Genomic DNA, 22847 nt, shown 5'->3' with positions numbered 1-22847 from the left:
TTCTTGTCGGTGCCTACCCTTTACTTATATAAATAAATAAGCAGCTGAAATAAATGTAAACTCTGTGCTCCGAAAAACTCTCCCTGGTAAATTCGCCCCCAGAATATTCCCTTCCTGAACACTCGTCCTCGGAAGGTTCGCGTGCGGAATATCCATACCACAGGGAAGATTTGGCTCCAAGATTCTGGAGCTGTAATATTTCAGAGGCGAATCCTCCGAGGGAGAGTTGATCTGTGGACGTGTTTCCTACAATCGAAACTCCCATTTGAATATAGTAGATACAGGGCGATTTACGTATAGGCCGTTCTATTTCTAAAATAAAATTTACCAATTGAAACTCACTCGATTGTCTTGAACGGTTTGAGAGGTAGGTATGATTTTTTGAATGGACCTTTCCATCTCTACATTTTTGAAAATTTAACATGTGTCACTAAGATAACGCTGATGTTTGACATTTGATTCGAATGTCATTTGAAATGAAAGGATTGTTTCCATAGCCTACCACACCTATAATGAAAAAATGTAGCTTCCATCGACAACCTATGCCATACACTAACTACTAGGTATTCCCTAGAGGCGCGTTTCCTTGAAAAAACTCACCTAACTCGTAGGGCTAAAATGGATTTTCTCGAGGCGACGGAATACTCGAAACTATCCTGATTTCCACAATAAAATGCTCACAGTTTTTTCTTTCTGTTGATGACCCCCAGATACCCAATATCAAGATTGCTAGAAAATGTATTTGACTCGATGAACAGATGGGCGAAGGTTGACCTTATGTGGGCTTAGAATATCATTTCTGATTTTCGTTTTTAAATTTTTTCATGATGAACTAATCATACTAGACATTTATAACCAAACCATTATTGTTTGATGGAGCATTTGAATATGGAATCCTGTTTTTAATAATTTTTAAGATGACGGAGAAACATGTGGCAAGTTTATTTTTTTCTTATGGGCACCATTTTTAAAGACATTTTGAAATTGCGCCTTTATTTCTCTTTACGATTGATCACACATTGTGGTTCATTATCACATTTTTCCTACAAATACACTTTTTCATTTTTTGCGAAGAGTGCTTTGGAAAATCAAACCCAGTTTGTTTTGAACTGCATGTGTGAATTGTCTTTAAAGAATGAAACTAATGTTATATAATTGTAATCAGGAAATACAGGGCTACTCAAAAATATAGAAGTATACAGGACGTCCCATTAAATTCAGTGTGATTGATTTTGCGTGTCCAAGTGTATATTTCTTTTATTATTGGAGATAGGAAAAAAGTATAAGAAACAAAAATACTCTACTTTCAGTTTCTGATAATGCTACATATTCAAAAAAACAAGTGATGCAAAAACAAAAGAGAATATGAATATGAGAAAACAGATTAATTGTTTTTTAATAGAACGACTGCTTTTTTCTGTAATATTCAATTCTCTTTACAATTATATCAAACGTGTTATAATTACCTACCTTAGAAATTAAAGCTACAGTAATGTGTTTAGAACCAATCGCAGTAGCTGTGGAAATTTAAACAAAAACATCAAATTTACAACAGGAATCGAAGGAAACAAATGAAAAGCAGTTACAGAAATAATAACTATATATTATAACTTAAGACAAAATTTAAATACACTACCTACACTTGCTTCCTATGTATTATCATTACATTGCATTGAATAGAAACTCTTAACATTTTTTCATCATTTATGTAGTTATTATTTTGATGGATCTTATAAGTTATATTGTTCACTAAACTAGTTTTGTGACAGACATGACAAATGAAAAACTCTCTTTTGTTTTTGTTTAGATTTCCACAGTTACTGCGATTGGTTTTAAACACATTACTGTAGCCTTAATTTCTAAGGTATTTTTACACTTTTTTCCTATTTCCAATGATAAAAGAAATATACTCTTGGACACGCAAAATCAATCACGCACTGTATATTGAAAACATATTTTGTTTGGCACTCTTTGTATATTGAACTCAATCAGTTACGACATTTTTAGTCCCCAAAAGGTAAGAACGATGGAGTTTTATTACGAAAATTAGGGGTGCACTTACTTGCTATATCTACCGACATTATTTTTTTATAGAGATTTGGAATTTTTACGCTTAAATGCTCAATTTTCCATCGTCTGTCTGTTCCTTTCGAGATCTCGGCCCCTGGGCCACCTAAATACTTTAGGTTTTCGTTAATCGATAGCTGCTATGGTCTATATTTGCCCGTTACTCATCATTTACAATTGTGTTACGCGGCAACACCAACGAGTGGGTTTTTAAACATTTTTTTAAAAGTTTGTGAGACTATGGGCCAATTGTAGCACGATCGTTTGACGTCAGTTCAGTTGACTTAGTGGATTGGACAATTTCGGTCACTCAACTGAAATGAAGTTGGACTAGTATAGACAACTGATCCTTCGAAAAATGGTAATTGACATACAACGTTGTGGAACGGTAACGGATGATCATGGTGGACTTTGTGATCACAGTGGCGGCTATGATTATAGGAAGACAGTTGACTGTTGTGATCACAATTAATGACAGTTACGTTACGATCCCGCCAACCCTTTTTCCTTCAAACATCGTACGTAACAATTACCCTACGATGATGTGGTAGTAATCGCGTACGATGTAACTAGATAGTTTGATTTATTTACACCGTCACGAGCTCTGCAATTTTGTTTATTGTGTTACTGAAGGGACCTTTCGAAAAGAAGACAAGATGCGGTCTTCGGGGCGTTTGCAAATTTGTAAGAATGCGAATGGACAGTTAATTTTTTTGTAGGAACACGTGTCAAAAAGATTCAAACTCCGCGAAGTGAGTTTTATGGCCGAAATAAAAGTGCCCATAAAATTCTTAAAAAACAAACCGAAATGCGCCAGAATGTCGCGATGTTTTATATTGTTAAAACCCGGCTTGTTTTGATATGTGCACTTAGCCTATCTTAGTTGGCTCTGACTAATGGAGTCTTTATCAAAGGTATAAGCAGGCAGACAGGGCATTCTTCGACTTTAACTCTATCTCTGTTTGAAATAAAAAAAAAGGAGGAGGACGACTGTTGTAAGTTTTATGTCATTTCGACGTGGACGTTAGATTTTAATGGATTATGGCGTTCTTATAATTGATAAATTTGGAGTTTTCGAATTTTTATTAATCGTCGATAAGGGGCAAATTACGGTAGCGTTTATGTTTTCGTCGATGTCCGAGAGTGCTTCTAAGAATTTAACTTAATGGAATCATTATTTATGAGTTGTGTTAAACAAGTTAAACGCCATGTAGGATTATTCACGTGTTAAATATTAGGCACTTTTTGGACCGATTAAAATTAAAAGACCACCAAAAAGGTCGAAAATGTATACCTAATTGAATTAGTGAAGGAGGCATAGGTACGTTGTACGTCGACGTTTATAATTGCATAAGCGGGTTCTTTAACCTTTCCGAGTTGAAAAAATGGCGATATTAGAGAGACAAGATAGCTCTGGGGTATACACGGTGTAACTGAACTTTTGTAATAAATATACGAAAATCGAATTAGCCTTGAGATGTGTCAGTTTATTATTATGCGTCTTGTATATTAAATGGTTGTCATAAACTGTCGACTTTTATATAAATTGTGTATAAGTGAACGTCTACGCGGACAAAAGCGGTTAATTCCGTAATTAATTAAAGACTTGTTATCTTGCGTTTAAATTAACTTTAAGTTAATTTGCATCTCTAATACAGAAAGTAAATTAATTTGACGGGTAATCATGTAAATGAGTACCTGTGTAATTCAACATCTACCTACCTAATAAAACAGCCATAACGAGATTATTTCTCATCGGACGTAATTGAAGACGATTTAAACAATTTTTCAAAAATCAACGCTACGACCTACTTCGGCCTATACGAATAATGGAATGCACTTCCTCGTTATCACCTGTGGTCGGTCGACGCCGGCTGGTCGTCCCTTTATCCAAAAAAAAACAATTAGCCAAGTCATAGTCAGCAGCCACCTGATAATACCTTGCTCCATTAACCGACCATAAACTAAAAACGCACCGACACAAGCGAGGCATTTTCCTTCGGATTTAAGTCAACTCAACTCGGTAGGTAGGTATCTAGTTTTCAGGTATGTCGTAAGAAGTTTTATCATTTTATTTCTCGCATTAACTTCTAACGCAATTATCGTTTACGAGCTACTCGCATTTTTATAACTGCAACAGAAAAACTGCCAGAGAAAATTGCGGTGAATACGAGTCATCTCCTGTGACATCCCGGAAGGGTAAACTCTTATAATTGACGCATGCAAACGAGTTCGATTTTCTTTCGAAAAATATGTTCCGTATTTATATAATTGGTATAACACTAATTGAGACTTATAAGATAATCTAAAATTTCAGTACCTACCTACCTTGCTACGTCAACTTTTATGTTAATTAAATGTTTTTTATTCTTTAATCAAGAATTCAAATGTTAGAATAATTAATTAATTTGGTAGTATTTTGTGTTCAAATATCTTACATTTACCACGTCAAAACTTTCTTTAACCGTGCAATCTTTCAATATGGCAGCTATTGCAAACAAGTAAAAAGATTTTCGCCCTTAAGACGAGTAGGTATAACTTTAGGGCATTTTCCATGCATTGATCAGTACTTCCCGTCAGTGAGCTATACTGAATTAAAAAAAACTAAATATCTTGAAAAGTGAAGGAGTAGCTAAGGCCTCGCACGAACAGACAGACGGAGAGAGAAACTTGGTTGGAAAAGCACTCCAAAGCTTTTCCCATTTAACCCCATCGCTATCTCTTACATCAACAAAGTTATCCACTCGATCCTATGTATGCTTAAAAATTCAAAAAAGTTTAAAGTGTAACTTACACCCTCGCTTACACCTAATAATCCACTAGTGGTAAATTAGAAAAAAGTGTCGACTACAGATTTTATATAAATATCAAACCGCAGGAACGGACTCAACAGACGGGATAAAGGGAATTTCATGCTTAGTCTTTCTCTAATGGTACCCTTCTCATATGGTTCTCTTACTTTAATTACAGTAAAGCAAGTACCGAATGCATTTTCAATAATATCAGACCTCATCGACAAGAGCAATTTAGCTACTATTTGACTCTTGAAAGATTTATACAGGGTGTAACGTATAATATATAGGGAACCGAAACAAGAATTTTACGCAAATAAACCAATGGTCGGTCCAAATGGTTTCGTTTGGAAAATGAAATATGACCCGTGAAAAAACATCACCCTGTAGATTTTCACTATCGTTGACATGACTGTTGATATCGACTAGAAATTTTGGAATGTCATCAAGGAGTAAGGAGAAAATTACATCTCCAGAAGATCCAGAATGTTTGTCTCCTGTTTTGCAGCAAATAATTATAACGCACAGAGGGCCGGGTCAAAAGTCTGGTTTCCGAATACGAGCTGAGTGGCAACAAATTCCCCTACTGAGAATCATTTGCGATTCTTCGTGTCTTGTTATAAATGTAATACCCCATACTTTATTGCAGATTTGAGAAGTGCTTGAAAGGTATTTATTTTTTTATGTAACATGTTTTCGTTGATAGCCTTTTTTCCTCAAAATTTGACAGTTTTTCAATTTTTTTTAGAGAACCTAAGTGGTACCGGCGGCTAAGTTTTGAATTGAGACACAGGTTAAGACCTCTTCTACTGTCACATTTGTTTTTGAGGAAAAAATAAAATGTTTGACTTTCGCCAAATTTCATATTTCAAATGGCACCCCTTAAAGAAATGAAACAAAACCACACATTCCATAAAACACTTCAGAGAAGAAGCAAGTAGAAACGGCAATTGGCAACAAAAAAATTCTTCTTTGCACCCAAGTGTGCCATGATGAAACAAAAGATGTTCAATCGTCACAATTGACACTAAAGTGTCGGCGGTGTATCACTTGTTTTTTAAGCAACGTTGCTAAAATGTTCCAAACTCAAGTAGAAATTGTTGATATTGGAGACTGGAATTGTTTGTTGGCGTCACGAGTGTACGCTGGGATTTATCCTGGCAGAGCACACCCAAATCCACGGGCGTTTAAAAAGGTGTTGAATAAATTTACAACTACTGAGAGTTCAACGAACTTAGATTTACGAGTCCCCATAGTGAAAATGAAAGAAACCCACCCTATATGATAACATGTAATTTTTTAAATAAATACGTTTTTTTGTAGTAAAAGCAATTTTTATTTGTTAATCGAGGCAGAAGGCGAGAGCAATTTTTGTTTTCAGAGAAGGGGAGGGGGGGGGCATGGAACGAAGTTTGGGAAGCACCACACTATAATCACTCTAAGGGCGTAGGAAAGCTCCGAAAAAAACTGTGAAAGGAAGAATCTTAAAGAAGCATCTTGTAGACTTTTGAAACAGGTAGAGCTTCTTGAAGACTTAAAAAGATCTTTAAAGATTTTATAAGGCTATAAAAGCGCCTTATAAATTTTTGAAAGATTTGTAAGCTTTAGAAGTCTTCTCTTTACAAACCCTTAAAGGCACAGACACTTAAAGATCGGAAAAGGTCTTACTCGGATACCGAATACATTTAATGATTATGAAAAGCTTTTAGAAACCCTCAAAGGCTCCTAAAGACTCAATTCTTAAACAGAGAATTTTAATGATGATTTTGGGAAATAATTTAGTGGTTTTGAAAGCTTTTGGGAACTGTTTGCAGCCCTTAGAAAGCTTCTCAGGAGTCATCAATGCCTTTAAAACCATAAATACTTTAAAGGCTAATAGCCAGGGGCGGACTGGGTACTTAAGGGCCAGGTGGAATTGCATAGGTTACGGGCCATTAAAGTATTAGTGTAGTAATGAAGGTGGCGGAGCGGGGGGGAGGGGGGGGAGCTCTGAGGTGCACCACAAAACCAGTGCTCCTTTCTCGAAAATCAATTACCCTACAGTTTTTTTTTTAAATTGCAACTGATAATTAAAAGTAACAAAATATACAATCCACACGAGGTGCGTCGCCTATCATTGTATTTCAGCACTTTCATGCTACGACAAAAAATGATAAATTCATTGTAAAAAAAGAAAGAAAGAATTTTTTAACAACCTAACATCAACTCCAATTAGAGAAACGTGTTAATCATTTTGAGCCCCGAAGAAAAAATTGTCTCAGATCTACCCGGGAAAAAATTTTCTTATAGAATGTGGCCTGTAGAATCCATAATTTCAAACAGTTCCAAGATTGGGCTACTAGTTCAAAAGTTACAGCCCTTTGAATTTTTTTTTCGAAATTGGTTTCTAGCCTATAACTTTTGATTGAGAAGTCTGATCGAAAAAGTACGAATTGATTTGGATTCTACGCACCCAAATTAATAAGGAAGTGTTTTCCCGAGAATTTTGGTGTAGTCGATTTTTGGTAAAAAAGGAAGGTAATACACTGCCTTTTTTTGAGCCCGGAAGAAAAAATTGTTTCAGATCGACCCGGAAGAAAAATTTTCTTATAGAATGTGGCCTGTAGAATCCATAATTTCAAACAGTTCCAAGATTGGGCTACTAGTTCAAAAGTTACAGCCCTTTGAATTTTTTTCGAAATTGGTTTCTAGTCTATAACTTTTGATTGAGAAGTCTGATCGAAAAAGTACGAATTGATTTGGATTCTACGCACCCAAATTAATAAAAAAAAGTGTTTTCCCGAGAAATTTTGGTGTAGTCGATTTTTGGTAAAAAAGGAAGGTTATACACTGCCTTTTTTTGAGCCCCGAAGAAAAAATTGTCTCAGATCGACTCGCAAAAAAAGTTTTCTTATAGAAAATTACCATACAGTTTTTTTTTAAATTGCAGCTGATAATTAAAAGTAACAAAATATACAATCCACACGAGGTGCGCCGCCTATCATTGTATTTCAGCACTTTCATGCTACGACAAAAAATGATAAATTCATTGTAAAACACTTCAATTAAAACAGAATTTTCTCGAGAACAACCTAACATCAACCCCAATTAGAGAAACGTGTTAATAATTTATTAATAGTGCAAGAAACTAAATACAGCACATACTTATAAATTTCCAACGGGCCATTATGACGTACAGACCAGGTGGCAACCGCCCCCCTCCCCCACGGGTCAGTCCGCCCCTGCTAATAGCGTTTATTAAAGAGTCTAACGTTTTAAGAAAGCTACTCTTGGAAACCGAAAGACTTAGGTTACATAAATTCTTTAAGGTTTTTAAAGATAATTCCATTTAAAGGCTATAAAAGCCTTTAGAAGACTTATAATACAATTTGCAAAAGTAAAAAAAAAACACCAATAATATATTGAAACCACGAACGCGTTTCGACAAGAAGGCTGTCATCATCAGCGAACAACTAGTTGTTGTATTGGGGTGTTGTTTTACTTTTGCAAGTTCAACAACCATAATTAGTTTCAGTGCTTTCACTATAATATAATGCTTGAGCCTCTTAGAAACGTTGGTAAAAATCTTAGAGACTTAGAGTCTTAATGACCCCTTAAGATTCGGATAAAACCTATATAGATAATTATTAATTATATTATAGATAATGATCAAATTTAGTTTAATATAGCATTATTTGGAAAATTTCTATTAAACAAATTACGGCATGTGTTGCGCAGTGGGGTGGAAGCCCGAGTGCGGGTCCCTGGTTTGAATTCGGGATGGGGGGCATGGATATTTGTAAATATATAGAGGATTGGGGTGGTAGCGCAGCCCTTGGCTGAACTGAAACCCCGCCTACTCAAAATAAAAAAATAAATAAATGGGATCACCGGTATAATATTACAATTTTTTGTAGTAGGTACTCAACATCCTTTTTTCAAAAAATACGGAGAGTAATTCTTTTAAATGTGTTTCAGAAGAAAATTGACAAAGGTCGGTTTTGTGAACCTAAGACCAAATAACTCGAAAAGCGGTATAAATTGGCTTTCAAAAAGTTGTCGTAAGTTTTGCTCTCTGAGAGTAACGATCCTTCCACTTTTAGTTACTTTTTTATTACTCATCCTGATGATATATATACCTATAGTTATTAGTAACTTGAAAAAGTGACATAATTATGACACATTTTGAATGCGGGAATTAATAACCTCGCGTCGCCACTGAAGACATAGAACTACGTAAGTAATTGCGAAAATTCGCAATATTGCTTCTATTTGTATTATAAACGTGTCCTTGTAGGTATCCAGTATGTGCATTTCAATTGCTAATAATCAGTATCGCCAACGATTTATTTGACATTTACTTTTCACAATAATTTTCCTGAAGATGACCATGTAGGTCGAAACATACCGTTCCTCGAAGCTGACATAGTTTTGATGCCATTCGGCGATTGATTCTCGTTAAGTTAAATAAAAATAATTAAGGTGGACGAAAAAGAAAACGAAAGAAGCGATTTGACTTATTTAATTACCACTCTTGTAAAGCAACACGGCATGTCACACATGCCAAGTATGGAACCGAAGCACGTTCATTGCTATTTTATGTTTTAATTAAAAGAAAAACATAAATAAAATGTAAAGAAGTCTTTTACGAAGAATTACTTTTTGCCGTTGCTTCGAAGTACAGCGAACAAAAATTGCGGTTTTCATTCTTTAAATTTTTGCTATTGACATTTTTCCCCCCTTCACGATTCCAGTGCATTATTTGCTACTGGTTTAATACTGCGAAACCATTAGATTTACGTTCTCGCAAAATTAATAATAATTATTAACGGCGATTTTTATTTAATAAACGATTCGAATGGGTATTAATTACATTTTGTTATATAAAATAAAGAGACAATCGTCGCAATGGGACTAGTTTTTCTTAAACATTTCTCGCGTGATTGTGTGTAAAGGCAACTCTTTCTCAACGTAATTTGTTTTGTTATTCCGCGACAATAAAAAAAATTAATCGAGAGTTGCCTATAGTTACTACATTGAGCGATTAAATGTAAAGTTGCTATGAGAAGGAAATTCATGTCCAATTTTGGCACAGTTTCTTATACTACACCGTATATAAGGTATTGGGCCTACAGCCAATACTACGTGGATGGAAACAGAAAAAATTCTTTCTTGCCGCGTTAATGTCTCTACATATTAAGTAAGACATTAACGAGCTTGCTGTGACATTTCAACTACCTATTTATATTTCAGTCGTCACACAGAGAGACAGACGGGCGAAAATCACTGGATCTCAACAGGATGGTGCACTCACGCACAACACCCTAATCGTGCAAGAATACCAATCGGACAAATTTCCCGAAAAATGAAAAATATGTCCGACATGTAGATATTCTTGCACGATTCAGGGTTCTGTGCGGTTGCACCATCCTGTTGAAAGCAACATTGTATTCGTAATGCTACTTAATACAGTATGTACTTTTTTACGGGCCATATAAAAAATAAAGTTGATGATGATTCCTTCGAATAATCCAAGTTTTTTGGTCTGCACAAGACTTCGAAACATCGGCTGACTATCGGAAAATGCGTATTTGAAATTTACACGCAACGGACTGTCACGTACGCTAAGTGAAATTGATCCGAGACCGGCGCCTCGCACATCGGCGCGCAAGCCTTTGTAAGTGCGGGTAAAGGTCGACGAAATACGAGCACTTATCTACAAACTTTGCACATCGCTTATCTCACTCAATTAAATTTTACTTTGATAAAGTCCCCTAAAATCCAAATCGGATTTAAATCCTACATTAGGCTTTATTCATTTAATGGTTTCATTTGTTGCCTACAAATTTTGCGGTCCACGGTCTATGTTATTAAATTTGATATGTCTATCACCTATCAGCACAGGAGTTATCGATGACTCTATGAACAGCCATAGACCTTTGAAATTAACAATTCTCCAATACTCGCCCTGGTTAATCAAACCTTTGACAAAGTCAAATTTGTCCGCAAAAATAGAGTAATGGCTAGGCACGGGTTCAAATCTAAAGCGACCATTGATAGTGAACCCTGAAACCATATTCCACCGGAAAATTTCAGCACATTGAAAACATTCTTGATTGAGCAACTAAAATGACCAAAATGTGTTCTCTTTTGCTCTTAAAAACACAGTGCCGGATTAAGGTACATTCGGACCGGGTGGCTTTAGGGTGCGCCAAACTTAGATTGCATGTCATTCGAGTGAACGGAGTAATAAGTATATCGTCGATCGAACTCCATCCAATTTCCATTTTCACGGAGCTCGTGTTCATGGTTTGATGAGATCAAGGAGGCTTTGCTGCATGTGCTGCCTCCACTTCTGATTCTCACATGGCTCTGATTTTCGTGAAAACGATACTAACCTATACAGTGAAAAAGTGGCGGGGTATGTTTTTGACTTTATGGCTCGATGGAATAGCACTTTTCGTGCGAGGCTTTGTCGTGTTTGGCCCGCGACAGATTCAGATTATGGTCCTTCGCGTTTTACGACATTCTTTCACAATAAAAATTTGCATTTATTGCCCTATCGGTTATAAAAATATTGGTCGTAAATGTCGCCGATGATAAGAACAATCGACGAGGCTGTTTAAGTTATATTAAGAAACCACTTGGCGAATTAGCTAAATAATTTAATAACAATAATTAGAATTTTGTCCGTTTATGGTCGACGTTTATGCTGCGAGGAACCCGTGGCGAGATTTCGGCCAATTTTCGTGCCGGCGATGATGATGCGGTGAAAAAGGCAGAATGCGTGATCTGAAAAGGCAGGTGTCCGGGTAAACGAGTTGATCGACTTTTTGAACAACGACCTTTACCCATAATATATCGTTTTAATTTAATGCGGAGTTTATAATAAAAGGTGGGTATCCATAACTTGATATTTTTATGGGGTTATACGAAGTGTTTATTACATTTTCTTTTCGCATGACTCGCCCTTGTATAATAAACCGAAAATAACCAATAAATTGTAATTATCGGACATTAAACATAATGAGGATTCCGCTTATGTTGTACATTAGTGAAAGAGATCGGTACCCGGGCGGTTAGGGCCGAAATGCCCAGGGAGGGTTTTACTACTAATTGACTACAACAATTACGTGTCATTAGGGACGCACTTCCTCGGAACGCGCATATAATGTAATTATTGTAATTAAAGAACAGAAACACGGCCCGCATTGTGCGAGTACCTTTACCACTTTACCTACTTATATCGCGCGGGTTATCAAAAATGAAAACCGAAGGGCGCAAGAAATGAATTAGGTCGAAACGTCACAAAATTTTCGTCAGTTCAGAGCGCGGTAATTATCGGTACAGGAAATGCTTTTTACCCTGCCTAACTATGTCATAACTTCCTGCTATTACCTTTTACACTTTTCTAAAATTTACTAAGTTAGAAATAATAAGTGTCTGCCTTTTTTGTCGTATTGTGTCCGTACTCAAAACCTCTTTCGTCTCACAAAGCTTTTCATTAAACTGTATAAATACATAACCGCCAGTCATAATTTTAATAGCGCTCGTACACGCCTTTCTTATTATCGTTTACATGCATTACAACCCACTTAATGTACTTAATAATAAATTCGATTCCTTCTAATACCACTTTGTACTTAATGAATATTTAATTTATGTTAAATGAGACAGTGAGTAATAGAATTCCTTTCGACACTTTTTTAGGACAATTTCTTTATTATTAAAGAGACATATGACCCTATTTTCCCATACAACCTTTTAAAAGCTAATGCTCAGAAGCGATATGGACAAGAGGCAATAAACGGTAACGGATTACGCCTAAATTATTCTTTCAAATCCTAATCTAAAACAATGGGGAATTAACAGAAAAAAAACGAGGCACCTTCAAATTTCTAGGGCATAACAATTCACCGTAAAAATTCTCATTTAGTTAATGATTTAATTGGTCTCGTAAACAAACAGCTTCTCTTGTGATTGTCATGAACACCACCCAGCCGTGAAATTAACTTTTAATTATTTCATTATTAATTCATTTTTAATTTGTGTTTCCGTCATTTTTTATTAAAAATTAAAATTGAATCAGGCTCAATCTTATGAATTGCGCAAGTATTACGTTATTCTGGGAATTAATTTAATCAAATATATACAATTATTTAAATTGTCAATTTTATGCGATTCTATAATATTTTGTGATCGTCGTAGTACATCGACTTTCTAAATGGAAAGTAAAAATATCGGTTATAAATTGGTCATTGAAGCCGAACCAAAATATTCTAAGTGAACAAAAATTTTATTTAAGATTTTGCAAATGTGTCAATTCACAGATTCAGTGTCATCCCTTTAAAAAAAATCTTACAGTCTTTAATTAACTTCCACAAAAAGGTTTTTGAAGAAGGCGATATTAATCAATACAGAGCCGATATCGAGATGCGGTTTTCGCGAGCTTGTTTAGGCATCATTTAGCTACTTTTTCATTAAAACAAATCGGTCCAATGCATTTAATTTGTTTGAGAAAATTAACCATTTCTGTCGGAATGTCGAAAAATGCCCTCAAGCGGCGATAAGCGAAACTAACAAAACTTCACATATGATAATATTTGTAGCCGAAGAATAACTCTTTGCAATTAACCCGAGTTTGTTAAAATCGGCTCAGTCGTTTCGAAGATACAGAGTGTTCTTTACGGAAACCTTTGAATACCCCCCACCACTTCATTTTTAGAGATACAGGAAAAATTGTCAAACAAAAAAGGTTCGTCAACTTCAAAGAAGTTAGGTTACTATAGCGGAATTAACAGAAAAATCACTTTTTTAGATTCCAGATTGCAGTTACGTCCCCTAGCGGCCGTTGTAGTAATAAATTTTTTTACCGCAAGCCTCTACGACAGGTTCCCAAATACAGTACCTCGGATTGGGCCACTGTACACTAATATTTTAACATGTCGATATTTTATCCTAAGTTCTTCGCATTAAAACTAAACAGAAAGCAACTTTTTTGGGCGACCGTTTTTGAGACTTGATCCTAAGTTTGTATTTTTTAATGCAACACTCTGTATATCTTAACGTCAGTTTCCTGATTATATTGATGTATGATAACGATCAGATTTTTCCAATTCTTGAAAAGACATGTTTCTACAGTCAGTCATGTTTATTGATTGGTCTTAGTTACCATGGATACAATAAACAAAACAAAATCGCAATGAATCCATGGCCTATGTATAAACCGTAAAAATAAGGTTTCTATTTTTGGTTCATGGCTAAAATTTAAATAAATGTAGTTTGTGATACTGTGATCACTGTAATCAGGAAAAAGAATGCAAAAAAATTTACGTTAAGTATACATGATGTTGCATTTAAAAATACCAACTTTGAGTTGTTAGGACACACGGTACATTTGCAAAATAGGTCTTTAGAACAATTTAATAAAAATTGTCAGTTATTTGAAAAAATGATGCGGCGTTTTAAAAATTTTTTCGAGAAATCCGGCCCCCTATTTTTCGTTTCCGTATGTGTAATATACACACTCAAAATTTGAACAAAATCTTTCGAGCCGTTGTTTCAGAAAATTGCTAACGTATTCTATACGTAATTCATGGCTCACCATTGGGACAGTGTAGCTTAAACGTTGCCTCTTTTTGTGACCTAAAAGAACACTTTGGCAATTTTTGAAAAACCTTTGAAAATATCTGAGATATAACTGAAAAACTGAAAATGTTAAATTTCACTAGCTTAAATTGGTTGGAAATGGACGGTTCCCGTTAGCACCTTCTAAGGGCACATTTTCGGTGAATATCAATCTGTTATCAGAATTTCTATAACGCATTAGATGTAGAAGCTAGAGGGTACTACTGTCATAGTACTTATGAGCGCCATATTGGATTCTTACGGAATGAGAGAGAGAGTACAAAAAAATAAATTCATTTGAATAATTGAATGCATCGCCATCATAGGCTCATAGCCATCTTGATTCAGCAAAATCTAGTTACCCGCGGATGTTTTGGTGAAAAATGAACGCAAAGGTTCTGATTTTGAAATTTTTCTCGTCAAAGAATAGAGTGTGGTACCTCATTATTTTTCTTTTTTTGTTCTCTATCTCCTCCCGTAAAAATCCAATATGGCGCCCATAAGAAATAAGAAAGTAGTAGCCTGCAACTTCAACATCTAGCGTGCTATGGAAATTTTGATAACAAATTCAGATTCCCAAAAAAAGTGCCTACGTAAGATGCTACCGGAAACCGTCCACTTCCGACTGTTTAAACTAGGGAAAATGAATATTAAAGTTTTTCAAAAATATCAATGGCGTTTTTTTAGATAGAAAAAGGATCAACCTTGCACGTCTATTTAACCTACACTGTATATGTCACGATTTTAAACCACCCTGCACATACATACATAGACAAAACATTTTTATTCTTTAATAGTTACTTAAAATGACCCAAAACGTCCTCCGACATTTGATGAAATTTTGACATGTCCAAAAAACGGTGATCGCAGGAGACACCTAGTTCAAAGCAAGGAAGCTAAAAATCAGTTAGTTTGTTGAATTATACAGGGTGTTACAAACATTGTGAGCTGACTATATGCAGCCGGCTTCTACGACAAGAAAAAAAGTTAAAATAAACATATCTATATGTATGTCAGATACCTATACGTTCAAGAAATACGGCATCCCTAACAGTAACGTCATGTTACTTACTAAAATACGAGTTTATTCAAAACTTTTAAATTTTTTGTCATAGAAATTGGCTGCACACAATCGGCATACAATTTTTGTAACGCTCTGTATAACGTAAAAGTTTTTTTGCCACATATTACAAAAAATTCACACCCTTTTTTAAATAGTTTCAATTTTAAGGTAGTTTACCGGGGATAGATTTGTTATTTGTAAATTTTTATTACAGAACCGGTTCCATCGGCTGATTCGAACCCAGACATAATGGGAGTATCTGAAGAATTGACCCCAAACGCCGGAATGGAACCGCGTACCACCGGCGCGCCGGACCAAAGCGACGGGAGCGATCCCGAACCGGACGAATTCGCCCCAAAACGAAAACAGCGACGCTACAGGACCACGTTTACCAGTTATCAATTAGAAGAATTGGAGAAGGCGTTCTCGAGAACGCACTATCCTGACGTTTTTACAAGGTTCGTATGTTAACCTACGTAAAGGCGTACACTTAATTATTCTTATTAAAATCGAACGCGAACCCCCCAATTTCGAGTTAATTAAATTGAGTACGAATATGTGCCGCATCTTTGATACCATGTATGCGTGTAATTGGTTGTTCGGTAACCGGTAATTTCCGGCTATTACGCTACCAAACAGTAATGAACGCACACTCACTTAGTCATTATTTAACAACTGCTGAAAATGTTAATAATGGTGTATATAAATGAATTTTCAGGCGCAATCTTCTCGATAAAAATTTAATCATCTCCACCCCGCTCGAACGGCGTAGTAATTCGCGAGGCATAAAATTAAGTTCCGCGCCACTTTCTTTTTATTTGGCTCCGAAAATTCGAGAGGAAAACGCGGCAGGTTCAAAAGGTATCGGCGGTGTATGGGGATTGACATCCTTATTACCTGCAATTTGTCGGTCGGACGCGAGAAATGGCATTGTAAAGAATGCTCAATTAGGTAGCTTTTACCTGTCCCGATGACGCTTAGGTAGATCACAATAGATTAAAAATGATTTCGGTTTTTCGTCGTGAAAGTGAATCATTACGTGTGTAAAAAATGCTGATCCTCTGTTTGGGTTGTACCTAGGGTGTAATTACGATAATTGCATTTATTTGGCAACGTGGCTTTATGGGGTTTAAATATACAGAGTGACTTGAATTCATCTTTGCGCATCTGTAGAAATTATTTTTGAATGTACAGGGTCTTACGGTGTCAATAAATAACTTTTTTAATACAACACCCTGTATATCTTTACATGTTTCGATGTCATTTGTTAACATCTACGTTGAACGCTATTCGCTTTTTGATTTTTTGTCACTTGTTTTGTCCTTGCTTTTGTCACCATGCTACTTGATTTTTACTCATAACAAGAAAGATAGGTTCACAATGTATTATATTTCTATCCAAAGTTTAACACCACTACAGTAGCTTATAAATCTCTTGCCACTAATATCATTATTACTGCAATTGTATGTTATTTTTTCTCCTGTATAGGAGTGACTTCTTTTGTATATCCTTAGTAATAATAAAGCTATCGCCTTTTCAAGATCTCTAAGATCCCAAAAAAACACCCTGTATTCTAGACTTCGTCGACAGGTACAATCACATCGACTCAAGCTATCAGGTTTCCAGTAATTAAAACAACATTAAACATTTTGAACGCCATTTGATATCATTAATCTCGGGTAATTGGCATCACGTATATATAATTAGTTACAATGTTAATAACGTTTATGTTCATTTGTATAATATCATATTCAATCGGAAAAATTAAAGCAACGGTTATATTTATCATGTTAATAATAAGTGTTATACCTACTTTCAGCGATTTAATTAAAGCAGAAAAAAATAATGCAAGCTTTTATAGGTCGATAAAGTTGGTACTTTGCCCAAATCGAATAAAAAACTAATTTGCACCCACAAAACTCGAATTCCGCCGGAAAACCGATTTTTCTTAGTCGCATAAAGACTAATATGTACCCAAATTAGAAGTTCATTGTTTAAACAATGTGAGGAGGCTACATGATGTGATTTCGGCGACATCTGGGCGCCATCACCGAGCGTGGTTTACTAACGTGGTGATTTTCATTTTAGGTAGATTTCTTTTACGTATTGTAATGGTAATGGTAATACGTTTCTAGGTTCATATATATCACTTCCAAGAAACACTCTAACTTTCATAACTATGAACCGATTTCGACCAAACTTTAAGGGTCTGATAAATATTTCGTTCAAGTTCGTGAACCAGCCAATTCCGCCATATTGGGACACTTATAGAAATCTACCTACACCTGATCGATCGAGCCGAAAGGGATTTTGTTTCTACCTTCTCCTACAGTTTTTTCTATTATGTTTCGGAACACGAAATGGAACAAATAATGTGGGATAGTGTCTTATTATAATTTACTAGTTTGATAGTGGATTAACACAAAAATAAAACAGAAACTAAAGACATTTTCGCACTTTGCCGTGTATAGTTGCCTATTCTTTGAATTTTCAAAATGATTCATCCAACATACATATATAAGGCAGTTGGTGGGTGTGTACTAAAATATTATAATAAAGTAAATTCATTGATTAACGCTGTATTTCTAATTGCAGAGAGGAATTAGCAATGAAGATAGGATTAACTGAAGCAAGAATACAGGTGAGATTTATTACCTTAATTAAGAATGTCAATTTATCATTATACGCACTGCGCGAACGGGTATAAATTTCTTCAAAACAATTAATTTTTTTGCCTTACGAAGCGCATTAATCGAAAAATAATTACAAGTGAAATTGCATTAGCGGTCAACTTTCTTTCATGTCAACATAATCTCTTAAGAGAGTAAAAAGGAGGCGGACTCATTAAGTAATTCCATGAAATTATACGCAGATATTGTCGGTTTTAGAAATCGCCAATTAATCAGTTGCATATACTTTGCATTAACCTCGCGGTGAGGCCGAAAATTTTTTGTGGCGTTGTTGTTGAATGAGTATCGGCTCGATAATAAAGAATAATAATATCAATAATAAGTTCTTGGGAGTCGTGCTGGTTCTATTAGTCGTGATGAGAATCCAGCTCTGCTAATAACCGTCTGAACGATTTGTATGGAGAACCCTACAATCATCCGCCTTTAACATTTCAAAAATTCAATAAAATTACACTTTCTTATTTATTATCACCATATTTAGGGTCTGCTCTTTTATTCCTTCGATTCTTTCGAAGCATGCACGAATTGTAACCATCGACTAATTGTATGATTAGCACCCTCGCCAGAGCGTTGCCATATCAACCTTTGTTGTTGGATCCATCGCATTAATTAATAAGAATAACGTACCTACGCGCGGCCATTATTAAATTAGATTTATAAAAATCGCCTTTCTCCTTTTAAGTGGAACGTATCGGATTAATTCGAGCTTTAATTGGTTAAAAAATTAATGTATTTATTAAAGAAAAAAAAAGGGGAACGAAAGATCAAAATTAAATTAATGTTTTATATTGCTAGTGTAAATATGACGGATTCGAGAACTAGAAGGAATCTGAGACGATCCTAAACAGGGGCGGTTTTAGCCAAAGAACCCCCGGCGTGTACAAAATTAGCCCAATGCCGTCCCGCTGTTTCGAGTCCCGTCGAGCCTATTACAACAAACTGACATATTGTTTCGAATCGTAGCGGAACTTTTAAAATGTTAATTACAACGTTCTGTTGTGATTATTGATATAATTAAGTTTGGTATATATCATTTTTTTTTCAGCCGTGAGAAGCGCAAAGGGTCGCCATTGTAATTTGATTAAGCACGATCTTGATTCTCGATGCGCGCACTGAAAACGGTCGGGTAATTTTTTCGTACAAATGCCTACGCGTGTAAATGCAAAGTTATGCGTAGTTAGTGGTAGTTAAAGTATAATAAAGACACTAATCATACTCGTATAAAGAAAGCACGCAAAATGCTTACAATGTACGTTAGCTATGTCGTAATTTAAATAATTTTATACCTAATTAATCTTTACGACCGCATTGTTGTTTATGCTCTCTGATTTGCATTGCGTACGATCATAATTTCCCAAATGTATAAAGCTGGCCAAGTCCTTCGGTTTAAGAATTAAATTTGGCGCCAGCTAATTTGCATTAAATTCAGTGACTGTAACAATGCGGTGGTCTTTCAAAAAATATAAAAAACCGTGTGTGCAAATGCCAACTATATAGAAATTATTTTTGAATGTACAAGGTGTCCTATTTTAACGGTTTCAATAAATAACTTTTTTTAAATTAGAACACCCTGTATATTTTTGCATGTTTTGATGTCATTTATTAACATCTACATTGAACGCTATTCACTTTTTTTGTCAATATTACCATTAATAATTTTTCCGAATAATTCCCCATACACAAGTTCCACTTTAGCGACCTTGTTTTTTGAATTTCGGAAATATCAGTATTTTATTTCGCCATTCGATCGTCTGTTGTGTTCTCTTCAATTTTTATAAGGGATATCCATTGTCCAGTGCCTAAACTCCGTAGTTTTTAGGTTATTCAATATTTTTTACAAAAGGACCTACCCATAAATTAATTTATGCTTATGCACCGAAGTAGGCCGTGATAATAAAAAACAAAAGAATACCAGAAAGTAAATAAATGTCACAAATTGATTATTTGATGCAAGTGTAGGTACTCCCTTCATAATAAAATAAGATTAATTAAAAAGATGAAGTAATGGAAATTGCTATAATTAGCGAGTAGAATTTATGCGTCAGGTACAATGATCCACCGATAACTGCTGAAAATATGCAACAACAAATTGCTGACATTTTTGCAAGTATATTTCACCTGAATCTTTTGAGGAGCGAATTGATCTACGCCTAGCTGAAAATGGAAGGCAATTCGAACATGTATTATAATCACTTACATTTTGATGCATTTCTTTTGTGTTTTCATAAAAATAACTGTTGTCTTTTTTATTTTTTAATACTAGGTAGGTACTTTTGTGAAAAATATTGAATAACCTAAAAACTACGGGGCTTAGATACTGGACTTCCCTTATAAAAATTGAAGAGAACACCCTGTATCACTAAATCCAACTTTCTCATTATCAAAGTGTAGTCCTTTACTCGGATTAAAATTATTGTTCAAAGGTATTTCCTAACTCCAAAAAAGAAAGTGGAGCTTGCTTAAAAAAGTTAATAAAATGGCAGCAATGACAAAAAATCAAAAAGTTAACAACGTTAAGAAATGACATCGAAACATGTAAAAATATACAGACACCCTGTACATTCAAAATAATTTCTATATATGCGCAACTATCTGTTGACATTTGCACACACGGTTTTTTAAATATATCTTTTACGAAGTACGAGCTAAGAAGAAGACCGACGAACTTGTTGCAGGGTCCTGTATAATTGGCCTACTTTTAGAATTTTTACAGGGTGTTTCAGCCTCCTTATTATTGGAACTACGAAGTTATTAGCTACTGAAGCATTTTTCTCAGGATTAGAATGGTCAAATACAATTATAAGTATCGACATCCCGTATATTTTTGCATAGATCCGCACTTAAAATTTTCAGCCTTAACAACATGTTAATAAAATCTTCATTAAGAAATTTGGAAAACAAAGAAAACAACTTATACAGTGCGTTTTTTTAAAGACTGGCCATAGGATTTGATACGCTAGTTTTTCAACAAATTTTCATAAGGAAAGGAAGTAAATAACTTCAAAACGTTAATATTGAATAATATTAGTGCTGGACTTTGTAATTTTCGCAAAAATTGTTAGCTAACAAGGCGTTGAAACATTAACATGTAAAATCCAGTCATAAAAAGCTCACACACGCCGATAAAGAAATCCTATACCCACTATAGCTTTATTCAACCCTTCAATAGAACGAACCGTATTCGTTAAAAACTATTTGGTTTGATCTCCTCTTCTACACCTTTGTCCATCTCGGTGCTTGAGATCTCCGCACTTAGTACTTTTATTAAACTCTGTGATTTTTAAAATACTACATCTAATACGTAAAATTACATGGCAGTATTAAATTATAAGCAAATGGGCAACAATTTTTTTCTTCGGTATTTCTAATACAACTCGTACTAAAAATTGGTGTTGTAAGTATCGCAATTTCACCATCATACTTTCGCACACCTTGAAGTGACGGCTGACGGTAGAACAATCAATTAATTACATGAATGGGTGTGCTTATTATTAATTTCGATAAATAAATCTCGTGTTGTCAGAACGCAACCGTAAAAGTAAAAGTGGTTCTCCACATAGTTATGCTTCCAAAAAATGTGGGATTAATTTCGGAAATTTAGAATTAAATAATTTAAAAATCGTTCACTAGCTCGCCCAAAAATTAGTAAGAAATATAAAACTAGAAATACAGGGCGGCGCGGCGCATTGAAAATGGAACAGGACCATTTTCCGCTAGTCGAAATGCAGATCAAATTTAGGTTCGAGTAAAACTAGTACCCCTAATTGTGCGATCACATTAAAAATTAAATTATAAGACATACAGGGTGTTCCACAAAAGTGGTGTGTATGGGCATAGTATTTTTAATGGAACAGCCTATCAATTTTTTTTAAACTTTTTTATGCCGCTTAATAATGAAATACTTTTTTTATGTCTTAGTCATCCCCATCATTGACCTTATAATAAAAAATCGTGAAGGATAGCAAAAGTGCATGAAATGTGAACTTTGAAGTTCTGGCTCGAGTTCTAAACAGCCCTTCAATAATTCTAAGAGTTTTTATAGTGGAGACAATTTATACACTTTTTTTATAATTTGTAAACTCAAGTGTTTGCTTCAATTATAGAAGACTACCTAACTGACCAGTTGGTCCAATGCACATGAATCATGTTGTCATCGATATAAAACAAATGCTGGTGCTTATGCAGGGTGGCTACTGTGTATAGATATATAGTATATATCACGGTAAATAACGACTGTATACAAAATGTGTGTATATAAAAGTTGTTTAACGTTTTATTTCCCATAATAAGACAGCATTCGTATGTTTTTATTTCAGAAAACAGATGAATAACGAAAATCAATTTTATTAAATACCCTTTCGTTCGGCTCATTTGATAGTTGTTAGTACCTTTATACAAGAAAATCAATAACATTAATCTAGATATCCTACATCAAAATAAACAAATGAACGTGAACTGGCCTGCAATCAATTGTTCAAATGAAAGAGATTGTTTTTCGTTACTCATTTGTTTTCTGAAATAAAAACAACTGAATGCTGCCTTGCTATGGGAAATAAAATGTTAAACAACTTTAATCTAGAAAAATGTTGTGTACAGTGGATATTTATCGATACTCGTATACTATATACT

At 34.9% G+C, this 22847-nt stretch overlaps 2 protein-coding genes across 5 annotated transcripts in view; one reads left to right on the top strand and one right to left on the bottom strand.

Annotated features, from left to right (window-relative positions):
* LOC116170205 (zinc finger protein chinmo-like) overlaps window positions 1-22847 on the bottom strand; it is a 301795-nt gene that overhangs the window by 176626 nt on the left and 102322 nt on the right. The gene's annotated exons all lie outside the window — the stretch shown is intronic.
* The window catches only part of LOC116170208 (homeobox protein aristaless-like), a 76749-nt gene that overhangs the window by 47685 nt on the left and 6217 nt on the right, over window positions 1-22847 (top strand). Inside the window, exons 2-3 of the mRNA XM_031486438.1 lie at window positions 15743-15986; window positions 18124-18169. Coding sequence (XP_031342298.1) covers window positions 15743-15986; window positions 18124-18169 — 290 coding nt within the window. The remainder of the gene's footprint in view (window positions 1-15742; window positions 15987-18123; window positions 18170-22847) is intronic.

This window comes from Photinus pyralis, unplaced genomic scaffold (genome assembly GCF_008802855.1).
Source record: "Photinus pyralis isolate 1611_PpyrPB1 unplaced genomic scaffold, Ppyr1.3 Ppyr1.4_LG5, whole genome shotgun sequence".
Taxonomy (NCBI): domain Eukaryota; kingdom Metazoa; phylum Arthropoda; class Insecta; order Coleoptera; family Lampyridae; genus Photinus; species Photinus pyralis.
This window is presented reverse-complemented; position numbering and strand designations above follow the sequence as displayed.